Here is a 27,263-nt window from a genome sequence, read left to right on the forward strand (position 1 = left end):
CCAAGACTGAATGAGATTTATACCAGCTTTCCTCCCTCTTCCCTACGTCCACCCAGGGAAGGTGGCCAGGCACACCAGTAAAGGCCACAGGTGGAGGACCTGCAGACTCGCTCAGTGGGGACACGGCTCTGGACCACGGGAGCCACACCCTATGAATTCCAGGAGGACACAGTCCAAGCCTGCTCTTCTTCACTCCGCATCACGCCTGCTACTGTCCTGCACAAATCTGCTAAGTTTTCAGTAAATGGATTTATAGCTACTAAGCATTTGGAAGTCAGAGTTTCATTACATTTTAGGAGAAAGAGGCTAAGTATTATGTTAATAAACGTCAGTACCTTGCACATGAATATGGTCTGGGTTGGAGCTTAGGAAGATGTTCTGGAAAAAAATTAAAATAAGCAATTATTAATTCATTCCTACTGAAAATAAATTATATGTATATATGTAAATTATATGTAAAGATCTGAATTTGATTCCTATTTTCTTATTTAGAATTTCTAAATAACTTGTTTTCATTCTAAATCATATTTTAGAGCACACATAAATTCACTGTGTCTAAGTAAAATATCACTAAATACTTTTTTCCAATTCTTAAAGACCAGACATATCACATTTCCCCAATCTGAACTCAGTATTTCTACCTAAAAGCTGTTTTTTTTGTTGTTTTTTTTTTTTTAAACATCAAAGGGCAGTAAGAGTAGGGTCCATGAATGGGCCTCAGAGTCAAGGAACCAATTACACTGTTTTCTGGGGTGTGTCCAGAGTTTCCAGATTTGAAAAAAGATCATGACCCAAAAAAGATTAAGGACTATGGAAAATACTTAGGCTTGAAATATTTTTCCTTCATAATATTTACATGATAATAACAAAAAAAACAGGAGTGTAATGGTGGACATTTTTCAATCAAGTTTTAAGATCCACAGGTACTCTTTTAAAAGAGATTAAGAAGTCAGTATATGAATATCTGATTGTCCACTATCAAACCCTGATAATTTTTTGTGCTCCGTATGTTATATTTTTGATAGCTATTTAGCAAAAATTTAGAAAGACCTTTCTAAAATGTCTTACAGTTGTAATATCAGGGTAAGGTTTAATAGAGGGCTCACCTTAATACTTTAGTTATATTAAGTTTTCTTACAGAAATTAGAAAATAATTAAAACTTTTATGTCTCAATGCCTTTAATTTTTTTACGTAACTGTATAATAAATGATACATATAAGCTTAAAAAGGTAACAGAAAATCTATAAAAAGAATTGGAACAATTTTTCCATGATTAACAGCTTTACAAGACTTCTTATAACTTCCCTAATGGGTGTTCTGGTTGTTATCCCAACACCTCTATTAGCTCAAAAGACTCAACTGAGGAGGGGTAGAGTGTTCACTCGCACAGGAACGCAGGAAGGGCAGCCTCACCACTCTGAGAAGGAGGAAAGAGAATACTAAGAAATAAAAAGGGAAAGGGGCAGGGCCTGACTTGCAAAGCGGAGTGTCCTTAACCGTACTCGGCATCAAAAGGGACCTTGGGTGAAAAGTACATGTCTTCCTGTCACCAAACACAAATGCAAATTTTAAACATTTTACTATTTATCACCAAGGAAAACAGAGAGGAGACGACAAAATCACAAGCATAGGAAAGTAACAAGGGTTTTTAAATCCTGTAAGATTCTTATAGTCACTGTCCCTAGTAAACGTCTCCAATTCCTGAGGCCAGTTCCTCAGGGAAGATCTTAAACTCTCTTCTGTTGGAGTATGAGGACCAGAAGACACAATCTGGGCAAAAAAAACAGCATATGATCTTTTCACACCTGGATGTTTTGTCTCTCCCAAGGCTAATGCCCCGGGGCACCGTGAGTAAGGCCACTTGTTTGTACTGGTGGACCTGCCCAGGTGGGAACATTTCTGTACCCTGCACACAGAGCACACGCTTCACCAGACTCCATCAATTATCACTATCTTTGAAAAAGATCCTTTTCTTGGCAACCTCATTTTTAGATAAAATGGCTAAGAGAATTAAGGCTGGCTATATTAAGAGAGCAAATGACAGTGACAGTGGTAGGAAAGAAAAATTAAAAAATAAAAATTTAAGCTTGGAAGAGAGATTCTTCGACTTCAAGAAGGCAGTTCAGCTGTCAAGGCAGCGTGAAGAGCAAGCTGTAAGACGCTTACTTACTGATCACAGTGATCGAGATGCACTCCCACAGGCCTGCAGAGAACTCAAAGGTGCTCTTACCATGGAGAGGCTGCCCCCCGGGGCTGGGGTGACTGTGACAGCATCCACTCACCAAGCAGGAGGCTGAGCGGAGGCTGGCAGGACGGAAAGGCCAGCAGGAGGTCTGAAAGGCAGGCACGGGAGTCTCTGACGAAGCGGTTGTAGTCGGCCGCCCCCTGCCTGCTGCACAGCTCCTGCAGCCGTCGCTTCTCCGCGCCGTCGCCAGTGTGGTCCACGAGGGCTCGCAAGAACGCCTGTGGCCGAGGAAGCCGACTTAAATCACCACGCGCTCTGTGGTTACAGCTGTTAGAACGCTGGCTGAGTACCCACCTGGGGATGTGCCCAGTTATCCAAGAAAAAGTGAGTGTGGTCACTAGGAGTGTGGTCAGGACAAGAGCATTTCATCTGTTATTTGTTTTAATGGCAGCCTGTTAGGCAAACCCCACTTTCATGTTCCATTTTTGGTCACCTTCCCTATATCTTAAACCAACCCAATCTCAAATTACATGGCAGGTATACGTGAGTAATCAGAAAGTCTCACAACTTAGCGTTTTTATCTCGGGACACAGTACCTGTTCTCGCCTTAGCTGATGATTGCAACCCAGATTTCTACATTTATTTGACCACTGTTATGACAGGCACTGGGCAGGTAAAGCATGGGGCAAAGAGGACACCTAACTTGCCCAAAAGGCTTCACAGGCGAGTGAGAGCAACAGAAGTCAAGAAGTAACCAGTGTGCGACAGGCTGCCTATCCACCAGGGCACACGGACGTTCAGGGCTACTGAGGCCAGAGGCTCCCAAGAAGGCAGGCTTGAGCCGAAGGCGGGCTGCACGGAAGAAAGGAAGTGACGGGTAACCAAAGAGATGGCAGAGCCACAGGAGGGCACGGGAGGCAGGCAAAAGCACGGCTCCTGGGGAGCACGTGCGCTTCAACACAAATGCAAGGAAATGCGGACACGGGCAGAGGCTGACAAACAGTGAGGGCCAGAACATCCAGACCCCTGCACAGGGACTCTGAGTCACCTCGGATCCATCGTGGAAAGAGGAGGAGGAGAAGATAAATAAAGCAAAACAAGAAAGTCCCAGATCCCTAGTTTCAAAGACTGAACCAAGTCCAAACTCTTGGGCAAAAGACCAAACTTGCTAATGACAACTTTTGGTTCTAATGCAATTCCAAGCACATCCATCATGGAACACATAAAACTCTCATTACTCACGGGAAGCAAAGAACTTCGGCAAGTCATCTGCGTCAAAGCTACCTGAAACCCAAGTGGGCACCACTACTTTTTATTCCATGGCTCCCACATCCCGGAGGGCTGGATGCCCTTAACAGGGAAAATGAGATCCATGTTCCTGTGAGGGTCACGGGTTTCCACTGGCCCAGCCAAGAATCCCTGCTTAAACTATCCAGATACCAACAAATTACATGGCTTCTTCAAAGTGCTGGACATAGAACAAGCACCTGGGAAACATCGTGGCGTAAAGCCCCAGGTCTCTGCGTGGATCTCTGGTAAGACAGGAGTTTACCAAGAACACTTCACACCATGTCTTCTCAAGTCAATAAAATTCCCTAAATTACAGGCTAAAACAGGAGCAATTGTAAATCCTTTACAATATTTTTCACTTTACAATTACAGAAACTTCATGGTACTAAAACAGGAAATACAGCACTGTGCAGAAAACAAACTGACAAACGTTACTAAAACTTAAGTTAGAAATATTTTTAACACAGTAATTTTACTCCAAGGAATTTATTTTTTAAAAAAGACTTCAGGGGGCTTCCCTGGTGGTCCAGTGGGTAAGACTCTGCCCTCCCAATGCAGGAGGCCCAGGGTTCAAACCCTGGTTGGGGAACTAAGAAGTCCGCATGCATGCCGCAACTAAGAATTCGCATGCTGCAACTAAGACCCGGCAGAGCCTAAATAAATAAATAAAAATAAATCTAAAAAAAAAGTTTAAATAAAATTTTTTTAATAAAAATAAAAAAGACTTCAGGTACTTCCCTGGCGGTCCAGCGGTTAAGACTCCACGCCTCCAATGCAGGGGGCATGGGTTCAATCCCTGGTCAGGGAACTAAGATCCCACACACCACCCAGCGCAACCAAAAAATAAATAAATAAAAATAAATAAAAACATAAAAAAGACTTCAAACAAGTGTGCAAAGATGAATTAGAATGTTCACCTATGTAGGTTTTTTAGATAGTGGAAAACTGGAAACAACCAACTGTCCATAATCAAATCAACAATTGTTTTTTTCTTAAAAAAATTTTTTTTTAATTAATTAATTTATTTATTTTTGGCTGCACTGGGTCTTCGTTGCCGCGTGCAGGCTTTCTCTAGTTGCAGCGAGCAGGGGTTACTCTTCGTTGTGGTGGGCGGGTCTCTCATTGCAGTGGCTTCTCCTTGTTGCAGAGCATGGGCTATAGGTGCGAGGACTTCAGCAGTTGTGGCACGTGGGGTCAGTAGTTGTGGCTCTTGGGCTCTAGAGCACAGGCTCAGTAGTTGCGGTGCACGGGCTTAGTTGCTCTGTGGCATGTGGGATTTTCCTGGACCAGGGATCGAACCCGCGTCCCCTGCATTGGCGGGCGGATTCTTAACCACTGCGCCACCAGGGAAGTCCTCAAATCAACAACTGTGTTGCACCCATAGCATCTTTTAAAAATATCTTCAGTACCCTTCCATGCTGGCATACTCAAACTCATTTCCTTTTAAGTAAAAAAAAGGCATGTTGCAGAACAGCACATATACTACATAACCTCATTTTTCCTTAGCAAAACAAAATCCAACTGTTAATTGCAGGGGTTTGATTATGAAGGACTTTTGCTTCCTGAGTTACTAACTTTTGTGTCCAGACTTTTTATAAGCATATTACTTTTGCAGTAAGGAAAGATATAATTTTAAATATGTACTTCACGAAATTTTCAGAAACGGAAGAGTTAAACTAAAACTGTGAAACTATTTAATTTAATCAAGGAGTTCTCATCACAGTGAATCGTAGATTTGCTCAAATTGTATCTAGGACTAAGCCTCTCCATAAAGTAGTTCACTTTCCAAAGACTACAAATGCAGTAAACACAATAATAAAATACAGAATAAACACTGCATTGCGGACAGGGTAGCCGAATAATAGTACTATTTATGCTCATTGGCAATACAAGTTTGGTAAAGCACAACTTGGAAACATTACCCATGAATATCCACTTGAGTAACATGGTTGTAACAAAATCAGTAGTTCCCGGCATAACACTGACATCTAGTGGATCTTTCTGTCTCCAAATCCATCTAAACATCAATATAACCTACCAAAACCTTTCAATGTTCCCTGCAGAATTCTGACATAATAAATAAGTACAGGTTTTTACACAAAAGGGGTCTTCACAACATTAAACAGGTGGCAAGCAGTGGAAAAGCCCTACACGCCAAGCTTCCTGCCACCAATTAGAGAGAAAAAGTGTCCACGTACAGCTGGAAAACACATGCTACCTAGGGCCACTTTCATCACTAGTTACCGTGCTACATCAAGTTAATGTCTAGAAAAATAAGATTAAGAAAAAGCCCTACTTTAAAAATCTCATTTCAGTAGAAAACAAAAAATTTCAGTATGAGCACAACATAAAAATATTTGTCCATGACAATTACAAAAGCACTGCGCACCTTGGGAACTACTTGAACACATGCTGTGAAGACCATATTTTCTAAGCCTTCAAACGGCAAATACCAGATTTAATAAACCCTACAAAGAGGTGAGCATATTTTTAAATAGTCACCCAAAGAAGAAAGAAAAATACCTTCTTAGGAACCGCTCGTATTTCAAGGCACCAGGTAAGAAGGAACTGGAGAGAACACTTCTCAGGTATATGCTGGGGCAAGGCTGCTCCTTTTCAGGCAGACGGGAAAGAGTCAATGACACAGAAAATAGAGAAGACAATGTTTTCCATCCCTAAAAACACTAACAGCTGTAATATTTTACATTATAGTGCTATCAAAGTACTTGTGGCAATATGACTTGTGGCAATGTTTATTCAGTCAAAAAATTTCCTCAAAAGGAATACAGAAGAAAACACCTACTTTACAAAAACAATGGTTATAAATTCAACAGCATTATTGTACCAGCCATACCTATCAAATCTAAGTACACCGAACAAAAGAAAGGGAAATTACCCAAAACCACTGAACAAAAGAAAGGAACAAAAAGCCAAGAGATGGCGGTGGTCCAATAACACTGCCTGTCATCCTCAAAAAGAATTTCAGAACTGACTGAATTCCAGTTCAAGATTCTAAGCAAATACCTAAAAAATAACTTCTTTTAATTATGGAGCAAGCAATTATTTTCATATATTAAATAAGCAAAAACAAATATGCTATGAAAAACAAACATTAAAAAAAAATTTTTTTTTTTTTTTTTTTTTTTGTCCATGCCATGTGGCTTGCAGGATGTTCCCCCGACCAAGGATTAAACTTCCGCCCCGGCAGTGAAAGCCTGGAGTCCTAACAACTAGGCCACCAGGGAACTCCCAACAAAAGACTTTTAAAAAAGATTCATATAATACAGTTTTTTTTGCGTGACAATATGCTAACCTAGAAACAAAATAATGCTGATTGCAAAGAACAGCCTAACAAATCAGCCCTAGTCAACTAACCAACCTGCTTCTCCAAAACCAGTTACATTCATTTTTTTAAGCGTTCCCCAGTTTGCTGCAAGCTTGCTGATTTCCAGAGTTTGGAAAAAGCTGATTCTTCAACTTCACTTTTAATGTCTGTAAGCATCCAATAAGCGTAAACTCTACTACCATCTCATTCCGTGTAACTGACTCATTCAGGGTCCTTGACGTGAAAGTTAAAAACCTCCAGGACCAGCAAGTGTCTGTGTTCCGCCTGCCGATCCATGGCCGACCCCCGGGCGTCTGTGCAGACTCGCCCTGGTCACCTCCAGTCCCTTGGCCCAATGACATCCTGGGAAATAAAAGATCAGGGCTGTACCTTTCTTCTTCGTGTCGGCCTTAACGTCCAAGGTGACACAATGTTCTCTCCTGTCTGTGAGCTGCAGTCTTTGGAGTAGGTGCTGTACCTCTGAGTCACTGTTGGGACAGATCACGTTAAAGGCATCTCCAGGCTGGTAGGAAAAATCTGTTTTCTAGAGAAGAACCAACATGAAATACAAAAAATTCCACATGAGTTAAAGGAGTTTCAGTTGTGGGGTAACAGAGTTTTAAATATATGACCACTTGAATAAATGAATTAGTTTATTGCAACTAGAATTATTTGTTTCTGACAAATAAGCCCAAGTAACCAAACAAACATACTTTTATTAGGGGTTATTTTTTAAAGAAATGCTATAGTTATCCAATGTTTTGCTTTACACTGAGTATTCATAGACTAGAAATTAAGACCCTCTGCCTCTTCTAAAATTTAAGGTGCTCTGGTAAGTAGTGTTTTAATAATCCATGTAAAAGTCCTCTCATGAAAACATACACACACACACATCAGGAGCAAAAGAAACTACTTAAGGCCGTCTGCACTGGTTTTCAATTTCCTTTCTTTACTCCTTTTCTCTGGGGTGGAACAGGGGTCGGGGAGAGCAATTTCTTTTCCCTTAATGACACACGACGTCAAACCGCCTGGCTCGGTACTGGTCGTGCACAAACCCGGGCTCCAGGTGGAGCCACCTCCCACAGCAGGTCTACTTAGAGCAGTGCGGGGTGTGGAATGCTCTGGAGAGGGGCTTCTGGCCACACATGCTCACACCTCTAGCCTGGGAGGGACACAGGCTGTCCCTACCAGGCGGCCAAACCTTGCCTCTTTATGACGAAAGTACAGAACAAGAGTGAAATGGTTTGGTGTACATACGATATTTAGCAATATGGATTAAAATGTTCAAAAGGAAAATCGAACTACTCAATACTACGTAAGCAAAACCATCTAGCTCTGACGCCCATCACATTTCTTTCTTTCTATGAGAAACTCAATTAAACCCACATCGACGGCCTTGGTGCACCCTCTTCTGAGAGCCCAGCCCACGGAACCTCGCAGGGCCCTCGTCAAGGGTTGAGCTACGTGGCTGTGAGGACGTACAACCACAGTTTCTTAACCTGAGGCCAATGAGGCAGCGGCTGGGGAAGCCTCATGGATGGGGTTCAGAGAGGGAGCACATCAACGCCCGAAAACTGTGTGCCAAGTGTTTATATACAATCATTCTTCTGGAGAGGGGGTCCATGATTTCTTCCAGATCCTCAAAGGAACAAGGACCACCACTTTGAGGAGTGAATGTCACACGACTGTCTAGTCTGGCTCTACTTCCAACTAGCCGCTGACCTCAGGTAAACAGCTTCCTTTCCAGGGGCTCTTATACGGAAATACTGCTCTGATTCCATTATTCTTTCGTGGCTTAATGAGTAAGGCAGCCAACACTATGCTCTCAAGTAGAATCACCTCCAGTCACTCATTTTAGGCCCTCCTTGAAGTGAAAAGAAAAGGTATGAGGCAGAGAGAAAAAATGATGGGTCAAGAATAAAAAGGCCGCTGTCCAGCCACAGACCTCACTCTTCCTGAGTGTGTAGATGAGGACACAGCACAAGTCTCTGCACTTGCTGGCAACATCCCTGCGCTCAGAAACACATTCTGTAACTTACTGAAATGTCCAATTCTATCAGAAGAGTGGTTTTTATGGCATCATTCATTGTCAGTTGAACTGCCTTTGAAATTGGAACGTGAAAAATTGGATCCACTGAGGTCACAGGTGCTTGGCTTTCCTCCTTGAGAAACAAATGTGATAAAATATTACTAAGTGCAGTTTTCAATTATACTTACCACTGCTTCACTTAGTGACAAGGTGAGAGCTACAGGATCTTTTAAAATGCCCTATTTAAGTATTCTTCCCTAAGGTAAATGGCTACAGACATACACCTCTCAGTCTTTCAGAAGAGAAGCTCATCTACACCTTAAACTTGCCTATTAGACTTTAGAATTTCTGAGATATACGGAAAATATCAGATACTACCATTTTTCATGTAAAGGTCTAACAGTCTTCCTAATGAACTATGCAAAAAGAAACAGTACGTGGCATGTGGACAAAGGTTTAGCTAAGGTGCTCTTTTCCATCTCTATCCATAAAGCGGACTAGACATGTTCACTTTCACTTGAACATTTACAATTTTGCCCCAAGACCATGACATCGTTCCTGCTTGCTGGTACAAGACAGTGCAAATGAATGTAGAACATCTGGACACTCAGCAAAACATCACACTAGTCCACAGTATCAACACCATTATGCTAATCAGATGATGCTGGAGTCTTCTGTGCCTTATGGAGATTGAGGGCCTGTGTTGTAAGTACAATTTTTAGGATTCCAATGTTTGGTGCGTGTCAGGACATCCCCCCCAAGTAAAGAATACACTATCTCATCTTGCACTTCACTTCACCTAGAGAGATGCATTATACCTGGCAGGCCTCTCTTCAGGCTCTGGGATACTGAGATACTGCTCCGACCCAAACACCAGGTGACACAAAAGTGGCCAGCTTTGAGGGGGGCCCAGAGCAGGAAGGAGCTCTGCAGCAGGACCCCGTGACACGCTCATCGGAGGCTGTGTTGCTTGTACTACACAGTCCAGGAGATCCCACGGCGTTAGAGGCAGAAGGGATGGGGAGACGACACTGTGTGGCGTGAGTGGGTCCAGCTGAAGGCTTTCTTATGGCTGCACTGAAGCTCAGCTTCCCACTCAGCCAATCCTGCTTCTACCCTCCCCTCTCCCACCCACCCTGCCCCCAAGGTGATGATCCCAAGAGGATGCCCTAAAAAAGGAAACTTTTTTCCCCAACCCCTTATCCTCTAGGTATATCCTTTGAACAGATTTACACAAGTTTCCCTTAAATAGTTGAGATTTTTAAAAATCTTTTAACCACATTACCAACAACTCAAGCCTATTTAATGATACCTACCATAAAAGAAACTCTCAGCAGATTCTCAGTGAAGTGCCTTGTCAGATCAGTCAGCGCTCACAGCCTCTGCCACATGCACCCGTCCTTGCAGCGAGCACACGGGGGCTGGCTCTCCACAAGTCCATGCGCCCTGCTCCCACCAGCCCGGCATGTTTACTAGAGCCACCCATGCCTGTTCCCAGCCCTGACTACAATGTACTTATTGTGATTTACCCCACTTAATAAATAATGGAAGTATAAGTGCAAAGGCAATAACCCACGGCTGGTCATATAAAACCATACCTGTTTATCTGAATGCATTAGAAGGTGTGGTTTATGTGAGAAAGCCCCTGTGGGACTCCAATCAGCCACTCTAAAAAAGAGGGCTTGGCTCTGCATTACAAGATTGGCTGCACTGGAAATTTATTCTAAGCATGCTGGAAGAAATTTCAGGGTACCATACACTGGCAATCATGGGGTAATATTAGCTATTATTCAACTTGATGCTCAAAAATTTACAGACCACTTTAAAGTCATTTATTTATTGATAGGAAAAATACTCTAGGCAAAGAGAAAAAGACTTAATATAGACAAAAATATATGTGTAAGACATTATCAAGAAAAAGAAAAACCCACAAAGTGAAGTAACCCAGAATACCAAAAATCCATACTGGAAAAAGATTTTCCTATAAATGAGTCCTCTGAGTTTAGCTGCTGAGATAATTTCCTGACTGCCCACAACAACTTGCCCTCATCTGGCCAACACATAAAGTGAGAAACCAAGAAGTTAATTCTCCAAAATAATGGAGAAACTGAGCTGTTAACCATTTCCTTCTTCAAAGAAAGGGAAGGTAGCAACACAAGCAGGTGTGCAATGCGTGGAGGTAGCACCTCTCCAGTGACTACTCAGTTCTGCCACTGCAGTGCAGAAGCAGCCACAGGCATCGCGTGAATGGAGAGGCATGGCTGGGTTCCAATAAAACTTTATTTACAAAAGAGAGGTGGGAGACCACACTCTCCCTGCACGCCACAGTCTGCTGGACTCCATCATAATGTAATTTAAAAAACACCACCACCACCACCACCCACGGCACATAAAGTAAAACTGCTTACCTGGCCAAAGTACTCCTCCAGATGCACCTGTAAATATTCTGGTGGTAAAGCGGGAATATTCAGAGAGGCCTGTGAAAGCGGGGGTATTGAACGGGCAAGCGAGGGCTCAAAGTCTGCAACCAATGTATTCGATTGACCTCTGTCCACTGCACTTTGCTCTAAAACTTCAGCATCCTTTCTTCTGGAATCATCTAATCTCAGAAGTCCGACCTGTGATTCAATGTGTAGTAATTCCGGTGTCACGGGGTCTGTCCTCCGGGAGGCATTAGATGCCATTGTGAGAGTTCCATTCATCCCCTCTTTTCCTTTACTCAACAGAAAATGCTTCGCCAGGGCGGCCCAGAGTCCATTAATCCATGGCTCAACCACAAGTTCTAAACTGGATTGTTGTAATAAAAAAGGAAAAAAGAAACAAATGCCTCAGTTCTCCATTTAAATACGTAAGAATTGGATAATGGCAGAATCTGTCCATTTGACAGAAGGCTGTGCAACTGTCAAAAACCCTAAATATGGAGGCTATTCAGAATACAAAAAATACTTATGAATGATTAAGCTAAAAAGCGGAACATTAATGTGTTCATTAGCGCTGCGCTGTACAAAATTCAGAGAGCAAAAATGAAGATAATTTAGTAAAAGGTAATAGGAGTGTGATTCCTCTTAACTTCCTAAACTAGAGTTGGTAATTTAAGAAGCTGTAATTTTAGACAGGCATGCTAAATTCTGATGAGGCTAACAGTACTTACCCAAAATCCAAGTCTACTCTAATATCACAAATGATAATTACATCAATCGAATGCACCTTTTATTTTTTTTTTTTGCCTAGCCAATTTACTGATCTTTGTTTCCCACAGATTAAAATATTACCAAGAAACCACGCCAGATTAATGCTCTTTTGACTAATAGTTCAAACCTTCGATCAGTTCTGAGCAATTATTCCGGTAAAATTTCCAGACAGGCTGACCACAGGGGAAAAAAGCAATCATCCTTTAGGAGAGCTGAATTAATCATAAATACAGGGGACTTCACCGGTGGTGCAGTGGTTAAGACTCCAGTCTACATTCTTAACCCCTTCAATGTGGTGGTACTTTAAGCCAAGATGTCTCCTTGAAAATATTTTAATTTTAGAAAAGAGTACTTAGGTTGTCAACTTAAGAGATGCAGGCTGCTGAAATATACATACAAGAATTTTAATGCTGGATCCAATAAATGAACAGGGAAACCAAAAGCCTTTGAAGTAAAATATGAACTGAGCAATAGGACTAATGGATTTATAAGTGTTTAGCAATTAAATAGCTCATACAGGACAATAAACATTTAATGCCAACAAGCTTCGGGGTTGGGGGGAAGCCCAATACAAAGGGACAAAACTAAAAGATAACGTGCAAGGAAATGTGGTAGAGCTTTGTCACCAGACAGGACATATGCCCTGGGGAGATGGAACAAACCCACAGTATCACAGCTGCAGAAAACGACGGATGTAGTGGACTCAAAGGCTGAGTTATGGGGAAATAGAAGTGTCTCCAACACGCCCGGGCAAGGTGATATACGTAGAAAAGCACGACCTTTGCTGAACTTGTCATGATGCATAAACACAGATCTAGTGGGTGAGATTTACTTAGTACATAGGCCTAGTAGAAAAAGAGTCAAATGCGTGTGTGTGTGCTGTTATCTGGCTAAAGCAGTTCAAGGATAAATGACAGCATAAGTTGTAGCACAGTACCTGTAAGGTTTCTGAATTAAGACATTAGGAACATTTGAAAGGTGGCACATAGAGTGAAATGCTGAATTGTAAAAACAAGAAAAAAATAATGAAATAGAAATTATATTTCCGGTTGGCATGGTGGCAAATGGCCAATAGGAGGGAGAACACCAAGGAGCCGGTGTGCCAGGAAGGCCTCTGACCCGCATCCTCCAACCGTAACTCGTGGCCTGCTGGGCACCTTCCACGTGGGAGGTCCCGAGTCCAGTCGCTCCCGTGGGCACACGCTACCCAAGTGCCTAAAGAAAATGCTGACTTTTTGCAAACACCTATACATTTTTAAGACTAAGGTAACTGTACTGGGGCACCTCTCCGAGTTTCTTCCATTAACAGATACTGAGATGGATAAGGCACATAAAAAAAAATCAGCAAAATAGATAAGTGAAACTCTGGATGGTCTTCTTTGGTGCTAGAATTAAAAACAGCTAACAAAACTAAAATAAGACTTTCAAGATCGAAGTTTAGTGCTAAATCAAAAGTGAACCCCTTTTATAAACTCACTAACTTTCATCATGTACAAACAAGGTTTAATGGAAATGACAGAAAATACGTTGCTCTTACCCTACACAGTCATCCGCGTGGCCAGTGTCATAGAAACGCTGGGCACCAAGCTCTTGAAATCGTTTATCAATTATCTTCCCCCCATTACAGAAGTACGTGTATTCTGAATCACCCAGACCTAAAGAGACCAAATAGGTTATTAGTATGCAATAAGGTTTAAATTTAACCACATACAGAAGAGAGAAACAAAACATTTAAAACAATACCATTCCATGCTGTTGTTGAAGGAACAAAAAATAATGTATGGCTTCACGTTTTCTTATTTTTTCCTTGAGAAATACTAAGTATACAAATAGAAACAAATAAATTCTTTGGACCAGTATTAACAGAAATAGATCTCACATTTTTGTTTCCATGAATCTGTGTAAAAATATGGCAATCTGTAAACAAGGATTAAAAACATGTAATATCTGTATTTGAAGACTTTTCCAATCTACTGAAGGGTCTGCAAACTATAGCCTGTGAGCCAATTACCACCCACTGTCTTTGTAAATAAAGTTTTATTGGAACACAGCTAGGTCTACTGGTTCACACCTTGTTATGGCAGGTTCAAGCGACAACAACAGAGATAAGTAGATGGTATAGAGACCAGTGGCCTGCAAAGCCTAAAATATTTACTATCTTGTCCTTTACCGTTTACTGACTCCTAATCTAGAACATGAAGAGGTTACATCTGAAACACAACCAACCATTTATTTGCTCTGTTTCTGTGTTGGATAAATTAAGAATTGCTTCTATATTTCCTGGTAAGAAATGGACTAATATTTCATACCTAGTTGAAAATTTAAAATTAAAAGCTTAAATTTCTTAGTTGTTTAATTGTCTTCCTGGATTTTTCCTACAAGAATGAGGTAAGCAATTGGTGGGTCCATATGTGGGCCTAAGACTGACTAAAACGGTTGGATAAGCTTCAGTGTTTCCTTTTAAATAATTTTTGGAGGAATTTTTAAAGCAATATGTACAGGACCACTCTTGAAAATAAAGAAACTGGAAAAAAACAAATTAAAAAGATGTGAACACTCTAAAATGCTCTCTTGAATATATTACACGACAGATCTTGGCCAGGGTCACAACCTCAAATCTCTAACCAATTATTTATCATAGCACATTCCATCCTTCCTGGATACCTTCCCCAAACTAGTTCTCAAAGGTGAATACAGATCACAAGCCAGGCAAATGGACCCTGAATTCCCTCTCTCGTGTCCTATCTTGCTGAGCTGGTCCTCTGATCCTTTAATATTTTAAACCTATACTTCACAGAGCCCTAGGCCAGTGCTTCTTAAGCTGGGATACATATTAGAGTCCCCTGGGAGCTTTAAAAAATACTGATACCAGGACCCTACCTCAGAACAATTAAGTCAGAATCACTGGAGGGGGGCTCAAAATAATGGAATTGGAAGGAAAACTCCCCCAGCAGATCCCAGTGCATGGCCAGGCTTGAGAACCACATCCTAGGGGAATGGGTCTTCCCCTAGGGAAACTATCACATCCACCTGAGAGCTTTAAAACAACAACAACAACGCCAAAAAGCACCAGCATGCCAGGTCGCTCCTTCAGGGATTCTGTTCTGGCAGGTTTAGGGTGGGGCCTGGCCACTAACATCGTGAAAATATTTCCTGGTTGAATCTGGTGTGTGCCTGGGGTTAAGGTGCTACTCAGGGGCTCTGCAGAGGAGCTGCTGTGGGGTGAAGACTGGGGAAACAGCACCTTATTTACATTCAAATATCATACATACATAAAGTATTTATATAAAAACCCAAAAAGGACAAAACCCAGGCAATTACACACCATGGCTTTGAAAGATACATTTAGATACTAGAGTTAAATCCAGCAGCAACAGTACAGTAAGTGCACAAAATACAGTCCACACCTAGTAATCCATACCACAGGTGAGCAAAGAAGTCACCCGGCAGTGTCTTGTCCTGTATGGCTTTAACAAACTTGCGGGCTGTGTCTGGCAGGTCTCCGTCGCCCGTGGTAGAAACCACCACCACAAGAGGCGCTGTTTCAGTTTTCAGATCATACTATAAAATAAGGGTGTCATGTCAGAGATCTATTACTGTATGTATTTTTGACTTAACACATCAGCAAAGCAATCAGGTTAATTTTCCGTCTTGTTGTCTGTATCGCATAACGGCAGAGAGTACACAGAGCATTTTAAAGTTGGCAAAGAAAGTGATACTCCTCAGAAATCAGGAAACCTGGCTGTCAGGAAGGGCCCGACTCCCTCAGGGTTCCAGAGAGCCGAGAATATCATCAGTGGTAAACTGAGATCATCAGTGTTTCCGAGTCTTACAAACCAAGTTTCCTTATTCTAATTCTCAACTAAATCTAAGTATTTCCAATAAAGCACTTGCCTGTCTCTATTCGTATCGACTCCACGAGCTCTGCTCCTCAAGAATATCATCTAACTTGGCACAAAGGAATTCATCACTTTATTTTTCATGCTGCTATAACAGGTAAAGACTTGAGCTAACATTTTACCGTGCTTATAGGACACAGCACAACTCCATGCAGTTTAAAGTCACTTTAGTTTGAAACAGACTACCATGATCTAGGAAGCAGAACTGTCAACTGGAGAAATCACTCAGCTGGGAAGAGCAAACATGACTATGGCGGCAGCAAAAAAATTCACTACTCACCTAACTTTCAAATAGCTGCTGACCCCACTGGGGTCACTGGTGAGGGGGCCAAACCAGGGCTGGTTATATGATGCTGATGACTTTGTAGTAACAGATACAGACTGTACTCCACCCTGTGGCAGCAGCAATGTGAATTGACTTTGAAGGTGCTGTAGAATCACGGAGCCTGCGATTGCTGGTGTCCCCCAGGACCCTCCCTGCTGGGTGACTGACTCCATCGGGGCCACCCTAGCCCTGCTGCATCAAGGAACTTGATGGTTTCCCTGCTATGCACTGAGTTTATAATTCACCTCTGCTGCTGACAGGCTAGCCTTTCAACTAGAGATGCGGGAGGGACCACAGGAGGTTGTGAACTTGAGAAGGCACTGCAGGGTGGGTTTTCAAGTACAGAGCTGAATTCGAGGGCTTAGTGGCTGGCACATCACTGTGTGGTATTAGGGAGGAGCCCCTGCTCGTTGCTAGGGCCTGAACTGTATGAAACTATAATCTGAGGGTCTCAATCAAACCAGTTAGTCTGGGCACAGATCTGTTACGATCTCATGTATCCTGAGGTGGGAACTTCTGCAGAGACTGAATGTGATAAAAACAAGCAGTCCCAAGTCTTCTGCAGATCCTTACACCTCCACTTTAACTTCTATTTCACCAAAGAATTCAATGGTTCTTCACTTGGAGGAACTCTGGCACGAATTTCAGGGAAGTTACAAATGGGGCAGCAGGATTCGTGAGGTGGAAAGCTCCCATGTTCCTGTGAACACGCACAACTCATTTGTTCCCAGGCACCCCGTGAGAAAAACAAGGCGAATACTATTATTCTCATTTACAGTTGAGAGCAGTTATTCGTCTTAGTTTTTAAGACTATGTAGTTTAATTCAAAACACACACACACACACACACACACGTAGAAAAAAACTGGCAGGAATCTTGCAACACAGTTGATAAAATAAATTTCTAAGTGTTAAAAAAAAAAAAAGGATCATGGTGGCATTCAGCGTCCCACTTCGTTGTTTAACGTCGCTTCCCAACCAGAATACTTCAAAGTATGAAACCCCGTAAAAACCATGACTTACCTTATGAGACTCACTAATACAGTGAAGATCTGCAGAAAAACCATATGCAACTGCTTTTTCACTTATTTCTTCGGCTATGGCCTTTGCCTGTCCTCTCTGTGTAGCATAGAGTAACAAAAACCTCATCACTTCAAAGCATCTGCTACAGCTGTGACAGTTACACTGACAAACAGAAAAGGGAAAAAGGGATTTCCTTTTTAATGAAGTAGTAATCAACCTGCAGGTATGAATTCTCTTAATTTAAAATAACTGCAACAATATCCACAGATAATACGAAATATACTCCTAAGTTTGTTTGTTAGCATTAATTCTAAAGGTTGAAAAGAGAGAATTCATTAAACCAAGGAGGATACAAGGTATGAAGCTCGAATTCCGCGGCACACAAATCACACTCTGGGGCCAGACTACTGGGGCTTGAATCCAGCCACGATGAATCACTCACAAGAGCAGAACTTTAGGCCAGCTTCTCAACTGACCGGTGGCTCAGCTCCCACACCTTCAGAGCGGGGACGATGACCACAGACACCCGACGAAAACAACGGTTGATGGAAACGGCACCGATTATTATCATAGCTAAGGACCCGGAGCACTTCCCAGGAGCCACGCACGATCCTAGGAGCTTCAGAGAATGAGCCCCTCAGCCCCACAACGACCTCGTAGAGCCTCTACTGCACCCCGCATTTCTCGGGGGCGGCTCGCCCGCACCCGCAGGACAAGGTCCGGCGGAGAAACAGCGGAGCATGAGCCTGCGTCCGGCCGGGTCCGCGCTCCCAACATTCCTGACCCTCCGGCGCCCCGTCCGGACGCCCTCGCCTGACCATGCGCCCGAATGTACCCTTTGACCCCGTCTAGAAAAGTGCCGACGGAGGAAGGGCCCACAGGGACCTGCGGACCGGCTCCGCTGTGCAAACGCCGCGGCGCCGCCGGGGACCCGCTCCCAGAGGCAGTGGGAGGCCTCAAGGCCGAGTCCCCGGCGCAGCCCGCCCTCCGCGCGCGCCGCCCGCAACCCCGAAGGGCCGTGGTCCTGACCGACCCGCAAGCGCCCAGCCCGCCTAGGGGAGGGACGCGGAAGCCGGTGCCCTCGCCGACCCCGAGCCGCCCACCCTCAGTCCCGTGCTGGGCGGGCGCCCACATCTGGAAGCTGCCGCCCCCATATCCTCACCTGCGGGGGTCCGGCGGGGACGCTGGGGAAAGCGCAGGTACCACGACCCCTGCTCCCGCGCCTGCGCACACAGTCGGCGCCCGAGACCAATAGGAAGCTCGGGAAAGGAGCTGGGCCAATCACGGCGCGCCGGACGTGGGGAGGCTCCTCTCCAGGCGCAGGCGCCGAAGCTCTGGGCCCCAGTACAGCGTGCGCATACGGGGCTCCAAGAGGCTGCTGTGCTCTGGGTCCCCCAGCGAGCCGAGTCAGGTAGGTGTCCACGCCGGGTTTGGGCTCGGTTGTTCCGGCCCGGCGTGCGTGGCCCACGGCTTCGCTAAGGCGCCTGCGCTCCCTGGCTCGCCCCGCTCTTCGGGCGCCGCTCCCGGCGGTTTAGGGGGGCGCCCGGCCCGTGGGGTCCTTTCCCTCCAGGGAGGACGCGGTCCCCGGGGTCCCCCGTCCTTTCCGTCCCGCGCACTCGTGTTACCAGGTTCCACAGCGGGGGTGTTCAGGTGTGGGCGCGCCACCCACCTTATCCCGTCGTTGACCAGCGTCTTTTTTTATTCTACTGACATTTCTTTCTTCCCATCTGCCAAGCTAGACCTTCTTGTTCCTCAGACCTGGAACAAGATCCTAACTGAGGGGAAACCAACACCTCAAGGCCCTTTAAGCGCTTTTTTCACCCTTGCTTTGACCCATCCGAATTAATGGCCACTTTACCCGTTGCCTCTTTTGGGGAAGTTGAACTAAACGCAATTCCTCCCATCAACCAAATCATAGGAGGCGTAATTAAGTACAGCATTGCCTGGCAAATGAGAGCGATTATTATGAGATCCAGCCGCTGTTCTAAGCTCTAGGGTGCAGAGACGCTGCTCTTCTGGTACTTCTGTTTGAGTGGGAAATGTTTAGTGGGAATCATTCGTTTTGGGGTACTCATCCTTAGTTCCATAGGCATTGATGTTGAATAAACTGTGTTCTAGTGTATTTGACCGTGTTATTTTTATTCTTTTAACATAGTTATAAATCAAGAGGAGTTGAGAGTCTGGTGGCATGGCTTTAATTACCTTGCGGAGGAACCTTTGTCATTTATCTGATTTTCGGATACATGGAGCTCTGGCTGGTCTGAAAACTCAACGTGTAAATTGTGTTCACAAGACAGTCAAGGAGCATCTGTGTCCATGGTTCTGGTCACTGCAACTTGAGCCTGTTAGGGTCAGGTTCCATCATGCCCATTCTAAAAAGTTCCATTCAGGAAACGGAAATGACCTTCATCCAGTTGGCGAGCCAGTGTTCTCTCAAGCACACGCTTGGGACAGGTCTGAACACAGTGTTAAAAATGTGGATGAACAGATATTTTACAGGAGACTAAACAGCTTCACTTCATCGGAAGAAGTCTTACATTATATAAGCACACTGCAGACTTTGCCTGATACTATGGCAGCAGGAGCCTTACATCGGGTTTGTGAAATGGAAAAAAACGATGATGATCAAAGGTTGCCAAAAGAAATACTGGAGAATAGCGCCTTTCAAGCTTTGTGTAATCAGTTTGCACAGGACCCCTCAAATCTGTCAAACACGGGTTTGGTGACTGCTTTGCAAGCCCTGACCCTGTATGTGGATCCCCAAAGTCGCTTGCTGCTAAGCCTCCTGGCAGAGTGCCAGCATCGTCTCAAAATGGGTAGCCTGGACATTCACAGTCTTTGTATCCTGGGGGAATGTCTGATTAAACTGCAAGGTCCAGGTTGTTCGACACTAGACCTGATTATATATCAACTGCAAGGTGAAAATTTGGAAGAATTTACCCCCGAGGATATTGTGACCCTTTACAGAATACTGCAGGCATGTCCTGAAAAAGTTGACCAGACGTTTTTACATAAGATAAATAACTTTTCTCTGTCAGTAGTTCCCAACCTGAGTCCTAAGTTGCTGAGCCAAATCCTCACCGCCCTGGTGGTCCTTGATCAAACTCAGGCACTTACGCTGGTTATAAAATTGGGTAAATATGTTGTGAGGCATATCCCCCATTTCACTAATGAAGAGCTCAAAGAAGTCTTAGAGGCATTCATCTACTTTGGGTACAATGACAGATTTTTTACAAAAGCCCTAGAGCAACACGTTGCTTCCCTCTGTCTCACTCTGGATCCCGAGGTTGTCAGCAAAGTCATGGAGTATTGCAGTAGAAAGCTGATTTTTTCAAAACCCATCCTCAATGCAGTGGCAGAAACTTTTGTTTGTCAGTCAGAAAAATTTTCACCTAAGCAAACTGCTGAGTTAATCGAACCATTTGGAAAACTCAATTATTTGCCACCAAATGCCTCTGCTTTATTTAGGAGGCTAGAAAACATACTGTTCACTCGTTTCAATTATTTTCCACCCAAAACACTATTGAAACTTCTCCATTCATGTTCACTTATTGAATGCCATCCAGTCAACTTTATGGCCAAAATATTCAGCCCGTATTTTCTTCAGCAGCTGCAAGGTGAGTTGGTTATTACTTCTGAAAGTAGAAAACTTAGCGTTTGAACTTGTGATGTTTTCAAGTCACATATGTACCTTTTTTATTGAGCAGTGCTTTCTTTGCCTTTATTTTTTCTTCCATAACGATCTAACGAAGAAATCCGAAGCTGCAGATGCTATTATAAACACAGAATTAAAGAATGCTAGAACATTGCATGGAGAGAGAAAACAGTTTCGGGTAAACAGACTCTGCTGCCCTAGCTGAGAAACTGAGTCTTCTTGCAGGGATCTGGTGATGGCTGAGGCAGTGTCACAATTACATGTTAGCGTCTTTGATGAGAACAACTGTATCACTCCTTTTTTTTGAGAAGATGTTCATCTTAATGCAAAGCCACCCACATATGCCGGAATCTAGATCTCCGTAGGTAAAGGAAATTCCTACAAATTCTACTAACATTACATTTGTCACTTTTAATTATATTCTCTAGTTAGGATCATGCGTTCTTGGAAGCCAAAATGAGATTTCATTGAGATGGGAGGCAAGAAGGTATAATTAATTCTAACAAGTTCTTTTCCTAGTGTCCATTTAAAAGTCCCTTACTGGAGTGAATTAATGTGCATTCTGGATATTCTTTTCTCTTATTACACACACCAAAGTTCAAGCTTAACTATGACTGGGATGCTTTTTATTTCAGGTGAAGAGTCCTATTTGGACAGACTGAGCCTAGCACAACTGACCCAACTTTTCTTAACCGCGATTCTAGAATGCCCGTTCTATAAGGTAAAAGCATGAGCTGCATTGCTTTATTTCCCTACAGGGATGGTATTCTTTTGCCTCCTCCTTCCTCTCCAGCACCTCCCCCGCTCCCGAATCTTTTAAGTTCCTTCTCTTTTGAGCTGTCTCAGTAACCTCATTAGAAAGCAGAATTTTCATTCACTTGGAGTAGTTGCCACCAGATAGCCTTTTCTCTAATAAATTGACCCTATTCCTGTGTTCTTGTCCTTGAAAGACCCACTTCCTACCGTGTAAGATTCTTAGAAGGTTTTATCAAGTTTGGCAGGCTTATGAGTCTTAGTGCTCTTAGACTTTCTCTAGGGATTTTAAAGGGTTTTAGCGTTCCCCATGGCTGTTGGATATAGAGGTGTGAATTTATGCACTGAATAGATCCTGAACCATTGCTGAGTATGTTCTTAAACCAAGCAGAAGTTTCACTCTGACGTGATAGAATTCAGTTTACATGGAGTTCGAGCTTTGTGTAAAGCTTTCTAAGGATCCATTCTCCTAACTTAATCAGACACGTTGTTTAGGATCCGAAATGGTACCTCCAGCTTGCCCATTCCTGCCTGTTCTCCGTACTTGACTGAACCACGTTTATGAGTACTCATAAACACCATCTAGTTTCTCTCTTTTCATGGAATGGGACTATTCAAACTACAATTTGCTTTTATTCCCAGTATATCATGGACATTCTTCGGGGGTAACAGGTAAAGATCAAATGTATACTTTTAAAGAATGGTCTGATATTTCACGGTATTTATTCTACTGTCCCGCCATTGATGGATTTTCAGGCTTTTTCAAATGCTTGTCTTGATCAGCCATGCTGTCATAAACATACTTACATATCCTGTCATACTGGAACCTTTTTGTTGTTTAAAGACTAGATTCCTGAATGTGGGATTACTGGATTAATTTTCAATAGACTGACATTTTTTTTTTCCCGTATAGTTGTAGATGCCATATTTCACCAGCAGTGAATGAAGGTGACCACGTGTCCCCATTTGTGTTGCGGTGTGTTCTTAGTCCCTTTGATTTTGTCATTTGACTCAGTGAAATGTCAAGTCACATGCTTCAGTTGCACTTTAACGAGCGATAATGAAGTTGAGCATATTTTCACATGTTTACTGGTCACTTACATTTGCTATGAATTGCCTTGTTACACCTTAATTTCTATTTGTGTAGGGTCTTTTGTCTTTCTCTTTTGTATTTGTTTTTTGTCCTAGAACACATTGTAAAACATATTAACTGTTAAGTACGTTGTACATATTTCTTCCTGGTTTGTGGTTTAAAATTTTTTTAGTTTTAATTTAATATTGTTTATGATGCCTTTTTGCTATACAGAAATTTTTAAGTTTTCTGTAGTCAAATTATTCATTTTTTATAGCTGCTGGGTATATTTTATGACTCCTAAGGTAATATAAATATTTTACTAAATTTAAAAATTATTGTGTTCCATACTATATTTAGATCTTTAATCTACTTGAAATAGATTATAGTCTGTAATGTGGGGCAGAACTCTTAGTTCTTTTCCAGATGGATAACCAATTGCTAGCACCATTATTACATAGCTGTCCTTTTCTTTCTAAATTGAAATGTCAGCTTTATCACAATTTCCACTATTAAAAACTTCAGCTGTGTTTCCTCAAGGCCCTTAAAGCAATTCTGAGAGTTCCAAAGATGTTTCTTGAGCTTTCTTTCCTTCTTTCTTTCTTTCTTTCTTTTTTTCTATCTTTCTTTCTTTCAGTGACCATTGGCTACATTTAAACACATTTAAAAGATATTTTGGACTATTGGGCTTGAACTATAACAAGAATATTTGGCGTTGTCATTTTGAGAAAGGTATTTGTCCTAAGTCCTGGAGAAGCATCATGCCTATAAAGTAATATTGGATCAGACTTTATACTCAGGCAACCTTCATTTTATTCTCTGATTTTGTATCTTATTTTTCTTTCTCATGTTTGCACATACATTTTTAGGGTCCAAAACTTCTTCCTAAATATCAAGTGAAATCATTTCTTACTCCATGCTCTTCCCTGGAGACCCCCATGGATTTTCAGCTTTATAAATCTGTGATGATTGGACTGATTGACCTTTTAGGAGCAAGATTGTATTTTGCTTCAAAAGTGTTAACACCCTATTGTTACACGATAGGTAAGTAGTAGGGAGTTCTGTTGTTGTTAACTAAACCTCAGTGTGCTGTCCTCTGATGGAACACGTGGGGCTTAGTAGCCACCAAAGGTCTGGAAACAAAATGAAGTTGGCCCTTACCTGCAGGCAAATTGGAACAGGGGTGGACGGTAGGGCTGAAGAGTCAGGACTCCATGTTAGCCACATAGTAGCCCAATGCCTTTGGGCATCCTTTCGGGGCATTCATTTGCTTGTTCTCATCTGCAAGATGAGAGTAAGAGGAGTAGTGACCTCAAAGACTTGTTTAAGGACAAAATGGGGTAACTCAGACTAATACCTGGGAGACAGTAAGTGCTCAGTAATTGTTAGCTGCTCTCATCCTCTTGGCCAGTGCTGTCCAATGTAATAGCCACACATACCAGTAGCTACTTAAATTTAAATTAATTCCAATTTTGAAAATTCACAGTTCAGGTCCCCAGTTGCACTAGCTGCACTTGTGCTCAGTAGCAGGTATAAGCGTCTGCATCATCGCGGACAGCGCTGACTACAAAGTCCTTCTCCTTTCAAATTGATGAGTAAAGGACAGTGAGCTCAGGGAGGACGGTGTTTCTAGGCTTCAGGTGGTCACATCTCAATCCCCTCCTTTATGGGCTCCTTTGACAAGGAGGGAAGGGGGAGCCTGCCGGCGCCCAGGGCCCACGTGTTGGGCTGCCGGCTGCTTCACCTTCCCTGGGCACTGGAGCTCCAGGGATGCAAGGTGCCAGTTGCGCGGGTGTCTGACTTTACTCAAAGGATTTTCTTCACTATTCCCACCAGTTGTTATAAGGAGAGTAAAAGTGTGTGTGATTCACATCATGCCCCAGGTACCTTGAGGGCCCCCTCCTTGTTTTAGTGCAGTGAAGGCCCTCTTAGTTTAAAGCTGACTTGGTTGGGCAAAGCTCTGATTAAATTAAAATTCTCACCATTGTCTGGTGTGGTCATTACTTTGCAGCCTTCTGCCCAGTTGATAAATGCAGTATGGAAGAAATCAAAACAACAAGGAGAAAAGGAAGCTAGTGTTTGTGAGGGTATCACACGAAGAATTTTTCCTTTCTTCTCTTACCAGATGTTGAAATTAAATTAGATGAAGATGGATTTGTATTACCATTTACAGTTGATGAAGATATACATAAAAGGTAAAGAAAACTGTTGTGGTTTATATGTTATAAGACTTGTTGAGGTTAATACACAGGGATTGTTTTCTTAAGAAAGTGAAAAAAGTAGACATGCTTCTGAAAATTAAAACACTATGGCATACCAGTTTTGGAAATTCCATGTAATATCTTGTGAACCTTAATTTAATTAAGTTGAGTTCTTTTTCAACAGATTAATGGATAACAGTCATGATTCATTTGAAAATAGTATTGGCACGAAGGAATAGCCAAATCCCAAATAAACTCTGGCAGCTAAAACCATATAAATACTTCGGATTGTTTTAAAAATTAAGTTTCCCTCTCCTCTTTGGTTTTTTAGGGTAGCACTGTGCATTGATGGTCCAAAAAGATTTTGTTTGAATAGCAAACACTTACTGGGAAAGGAAGCTACTAAACAAAGACATCTGTACTTACTTGGTTATCAAGTTGTCCAGGTATGGTTTTGCCTTTTTTTTTTTTTTTTCCTAAAAGCCATTTCTAGTTCAGATTTGCTTTTTCCAGGATACTAAGTAGTATGCCAGCCCAGTGGACCAAGCCTCTTAAGTCTGGTTTAAATGCCAGCTTTGTTCATTAGGCTTAAGTCTCTTGATTTGTAATTTGAAATCATGAATTTCAAATTTTCTCTTTTCCAAAAGTGAGACATACCTAAATTCTGTATGAGCTGTGCTTTACTTTGCTTTTAGAATTACTAAATATTGGAATATCTGTTTTGTTTTAATTTCCCTTTGATTTAATGACGAGAATGTACAAGATGACTCATTAAAAGCAGGATCTTCATTGGTTTTTAATGTTTAAGACTCTTACTTGTATTTACATCGTAGATCACTTAGCAAGGTCTTAGGTGATGAGCCGTGATGAATGTCCATGGAGCTTTCCATTCTCTAAGCTGTCTACCAGTCTCCTCTCTGCTTTCCTGTCTGGTTACTTTTTTCCTTTCCGTCTTGTACATACCCAGATTAATTTTCCTAAAGTGAATCGTGCCAGTGTGTGCCTAGAAACCTTCATTGTTTCTTTACTGCTTATGGGATAAAGACTACATCTATATCTCAACATTCTAGACCCTTCGAGGTCTGCCCGCAGCCAGGCCCTCTGCTCCCAGCTCAGTGGTCTCTTCTGTCTGGCCTTTCTCCCTTGCTGATGCGAGTCAGGTGGTCCCCACCTCTCTGAGTGTCTAAATTCTGGCTGTTCATCAACTCCCAGCTCAGGTTGACCTTTCACCCTAATCTGAAGTGTCGACTCCCTCTCAGCACTAGAGCACCAATTTGTTTTGCATGTTCTGCTTAGTATTACTGCCTACTTTTTGTATATTTTAAGTTAGCACCTAACCTGTAAGTTCCTTGAGGGCAGGGATCATGTCTGATTCTTATTTAGACATTCTACCTATTGTTGAGCCTCTGCTACCTGGCAGCACCGTCACAGGCACCGCTGGGATCTCTGCCTGCTGGGAGCCTACACGCTGCTGTGGGGAGGGTGTGGTAGGCGGAAAGTGTAACCAAACCCAAGGTAATTTCAGATTATGAAGGATGAGGATGGATTTATTTTCCTCTCTTTACAGATTCCCTATTACGAGATTGAGATGCTAAAATCAAGAAATGAATTAGTGGAATATTTACAAAGAAAACTATTTTCTCAAAACTCTGGTGGTCACTGGTAACAAGAATGAATACTGACTTCAGAACTCAAATAGTGAAAGAACTTGCAAATTAGCCGTTTATTTATGTACTTTGGTGATCTGAAAGGGGTCTCTAGTTTACTTATACCATGTATACGCTTATCAGTAGCAAATTTAAAATTAATTTTAACCTTCATTTAATACTGGTATCAGATACTTTTATACATCAAACAGAATTGATCAAGTACAATAAAGGAATGTAATGAGTAAGTGTCATAATTTTAAGTCTTGTGTTTTGTGACAGTTATTGCTAACTGAAAATACATTCTTGAGAGACCTTTGTTTCTTCTTCTAACAAATATAAGGAAGAAATTTTATCTCCCGGTTTTTTCTTTTGTGTTTTGTTAGAGGAAGTAATATATGGTAAGGAAAAGAAGCAATGAAAAATAGACTAGTACTTTGGATGTAAACATTTATAACCGTAGACTTATGCAAAAATAACCCTTTAGTTAATAATATTTTGTATCGGTATAGGAGCTTTAATTTGTGTTTTGTTAGAGGAAGTAATATATGGTAAGGAAAAGAAGCAATGAAAAATAGACTAGTACTTTGGATGTAAACATTTATAACCGTAGACTTATGCAAAAATAACCCTTTAGTTAATAATATTTTGTATCGGTATAGGAGCTTT

The 27,263-nt window shown here is 42.3% G+C and overlaps 2 protein-coding genes across 4 annotated transcripts in view; one reads left to right on the plus strand and one right to left on the minus strand.

The window, feature by feature from the left end:
- Window positions 1-18,485, minus strand: part of MTRR (5-methyltetrahydrofolate-homocysteine methyltransferase reductase) — a 26,350-nt gene extending 7,865 nt beyond the window's left edge. Inside the window, exons 1-10 of the mRNA XM_024752518.1 lie at window positions 18,430-18,485; window positions 17,268-17,429; window positions 15,429-15,582; window positions 13,559-13,676; window positions 11,239-11,617; window positions 8,841-8,963; window positions 7,192-7,345; window positions 6,000-6,088; window positions 2,284-2,464; window positions 336-378 (exon numbers count right to left, since the gene is read on the minus strand). Of these exons, the coding sequence (XP_024608286.1) occupies window positions 336-378; window positions 2,284-2,464; window positions 6,000-6,088; window positions 7,192-7,345; window positions 8,841-8,963; window positions 11,239-11,617; window positions 13,559-13,676; window positions 15,429-15,582; window positions 17,268-17,393 (1,367 nt within the window). The 5' untranslated portion in view covers window positions 17,394-17,429; window positions 18,430-18,485. The remainder of the gene's footprint in view (window positions 1-335; window positions 379-2,283; window positions 2,465-5,999; window positions 6,089-7,191; window positions 7,346-8,840; window positions 8,964-11,238; window positions 11,618-13,558; window positions 13,677-15,428; window positions 15,583-17,267; window positions 17,430-18,429) is intronic.
- Window positions 18,486-18,622: 137 nt separating this feature from the next.
- Window positions 18,623-26,857, plus strand: FASTKD3 (FAST kinase domains 3). 3 transcript variants are annotated; one of them, XM_024752523.1, is made up of 7 exons: window positions 18,623-18,678; window positions 19,423-20,884; window positions 21,558-21,643; window positions 23,617-23,791; window positions 24,873-24,942; window positions 25,280-25,394; window positions 26,516-26,857. In XM_024752523.1, the coding sequence occupies exons 2-7, from the start codon at window positions 19,456-19,458 to the stop codon at window positions 26,612-26,614; spliced, it is 1,974 nt and encodes a 657-aa protein (XP_024608291.1). In that variant the 5' UTR covers window positions 18,623-18,678; window positions 19,423-19,455; the 3' UTR covers window positions 26,615-26,857. The 3 variants fall into 3 exon arrangements, 2 of the variants coding, with proteins under 2 accessions (XP_024608291.1, XP_024608292.1); XR_003004112.1 differs by lacking the exon at window positions 26,516-26,857 and having other exon boundaries at window positions 24,759-24,942; window positions 25,280-25,351; XM_024752524.1 differs by lacking the exons at window positions 21,558-21,643; window positions 23,617-23,791.
- The last annotated feature ends 406 nt before the right edge of the window (window positions 26,858-27,263 follow it).

The sequence above is a fragment of the Neophocaena asiaeorientalis genome, unplaced genomic scaffold (genome assembly GCF_003031525.2).
Source record: "Neophocaena asiaeorientalis asiaeorientalis breed wild unplaced genomic scaffold, Neophocaena_asiaeorientalis_V1.1 scaffold52, whole genome shotgun sequence".
Lineage (NCBI taxonomy): Eukaryota > Metazoa > Chordata > Mammalia > Artiodactyla > Phocoenidae > Neophocaena > Neophocaena asiaeorientalis.

Excerpts from the sequence above, each read along its gene's own strand:
- FASTKD3 (XM_024752523.1), top strand. The coding sequence starts at position 19,456 with ATGGCTTTAATTACCTTGCGGAGGAACCTTTGTCATTTATCTGATTTT. Across the intron at positions 20,885-21,557 it reads TTTTCTTCAGCAGCTGCAAG|GTGAAGAGTCCTATTTGGAC; the intron begins GTGAGTTGGTTA and ends TTTTTATTTCAG. Across the intron at positions 25,395-26,515 it reads TTGGTTATCAAGTTGTCCAG|ATTCCCTATTACGAGATTGA; the intron begins GTATGGTTTTGC and ends CTCTCTTTACAG.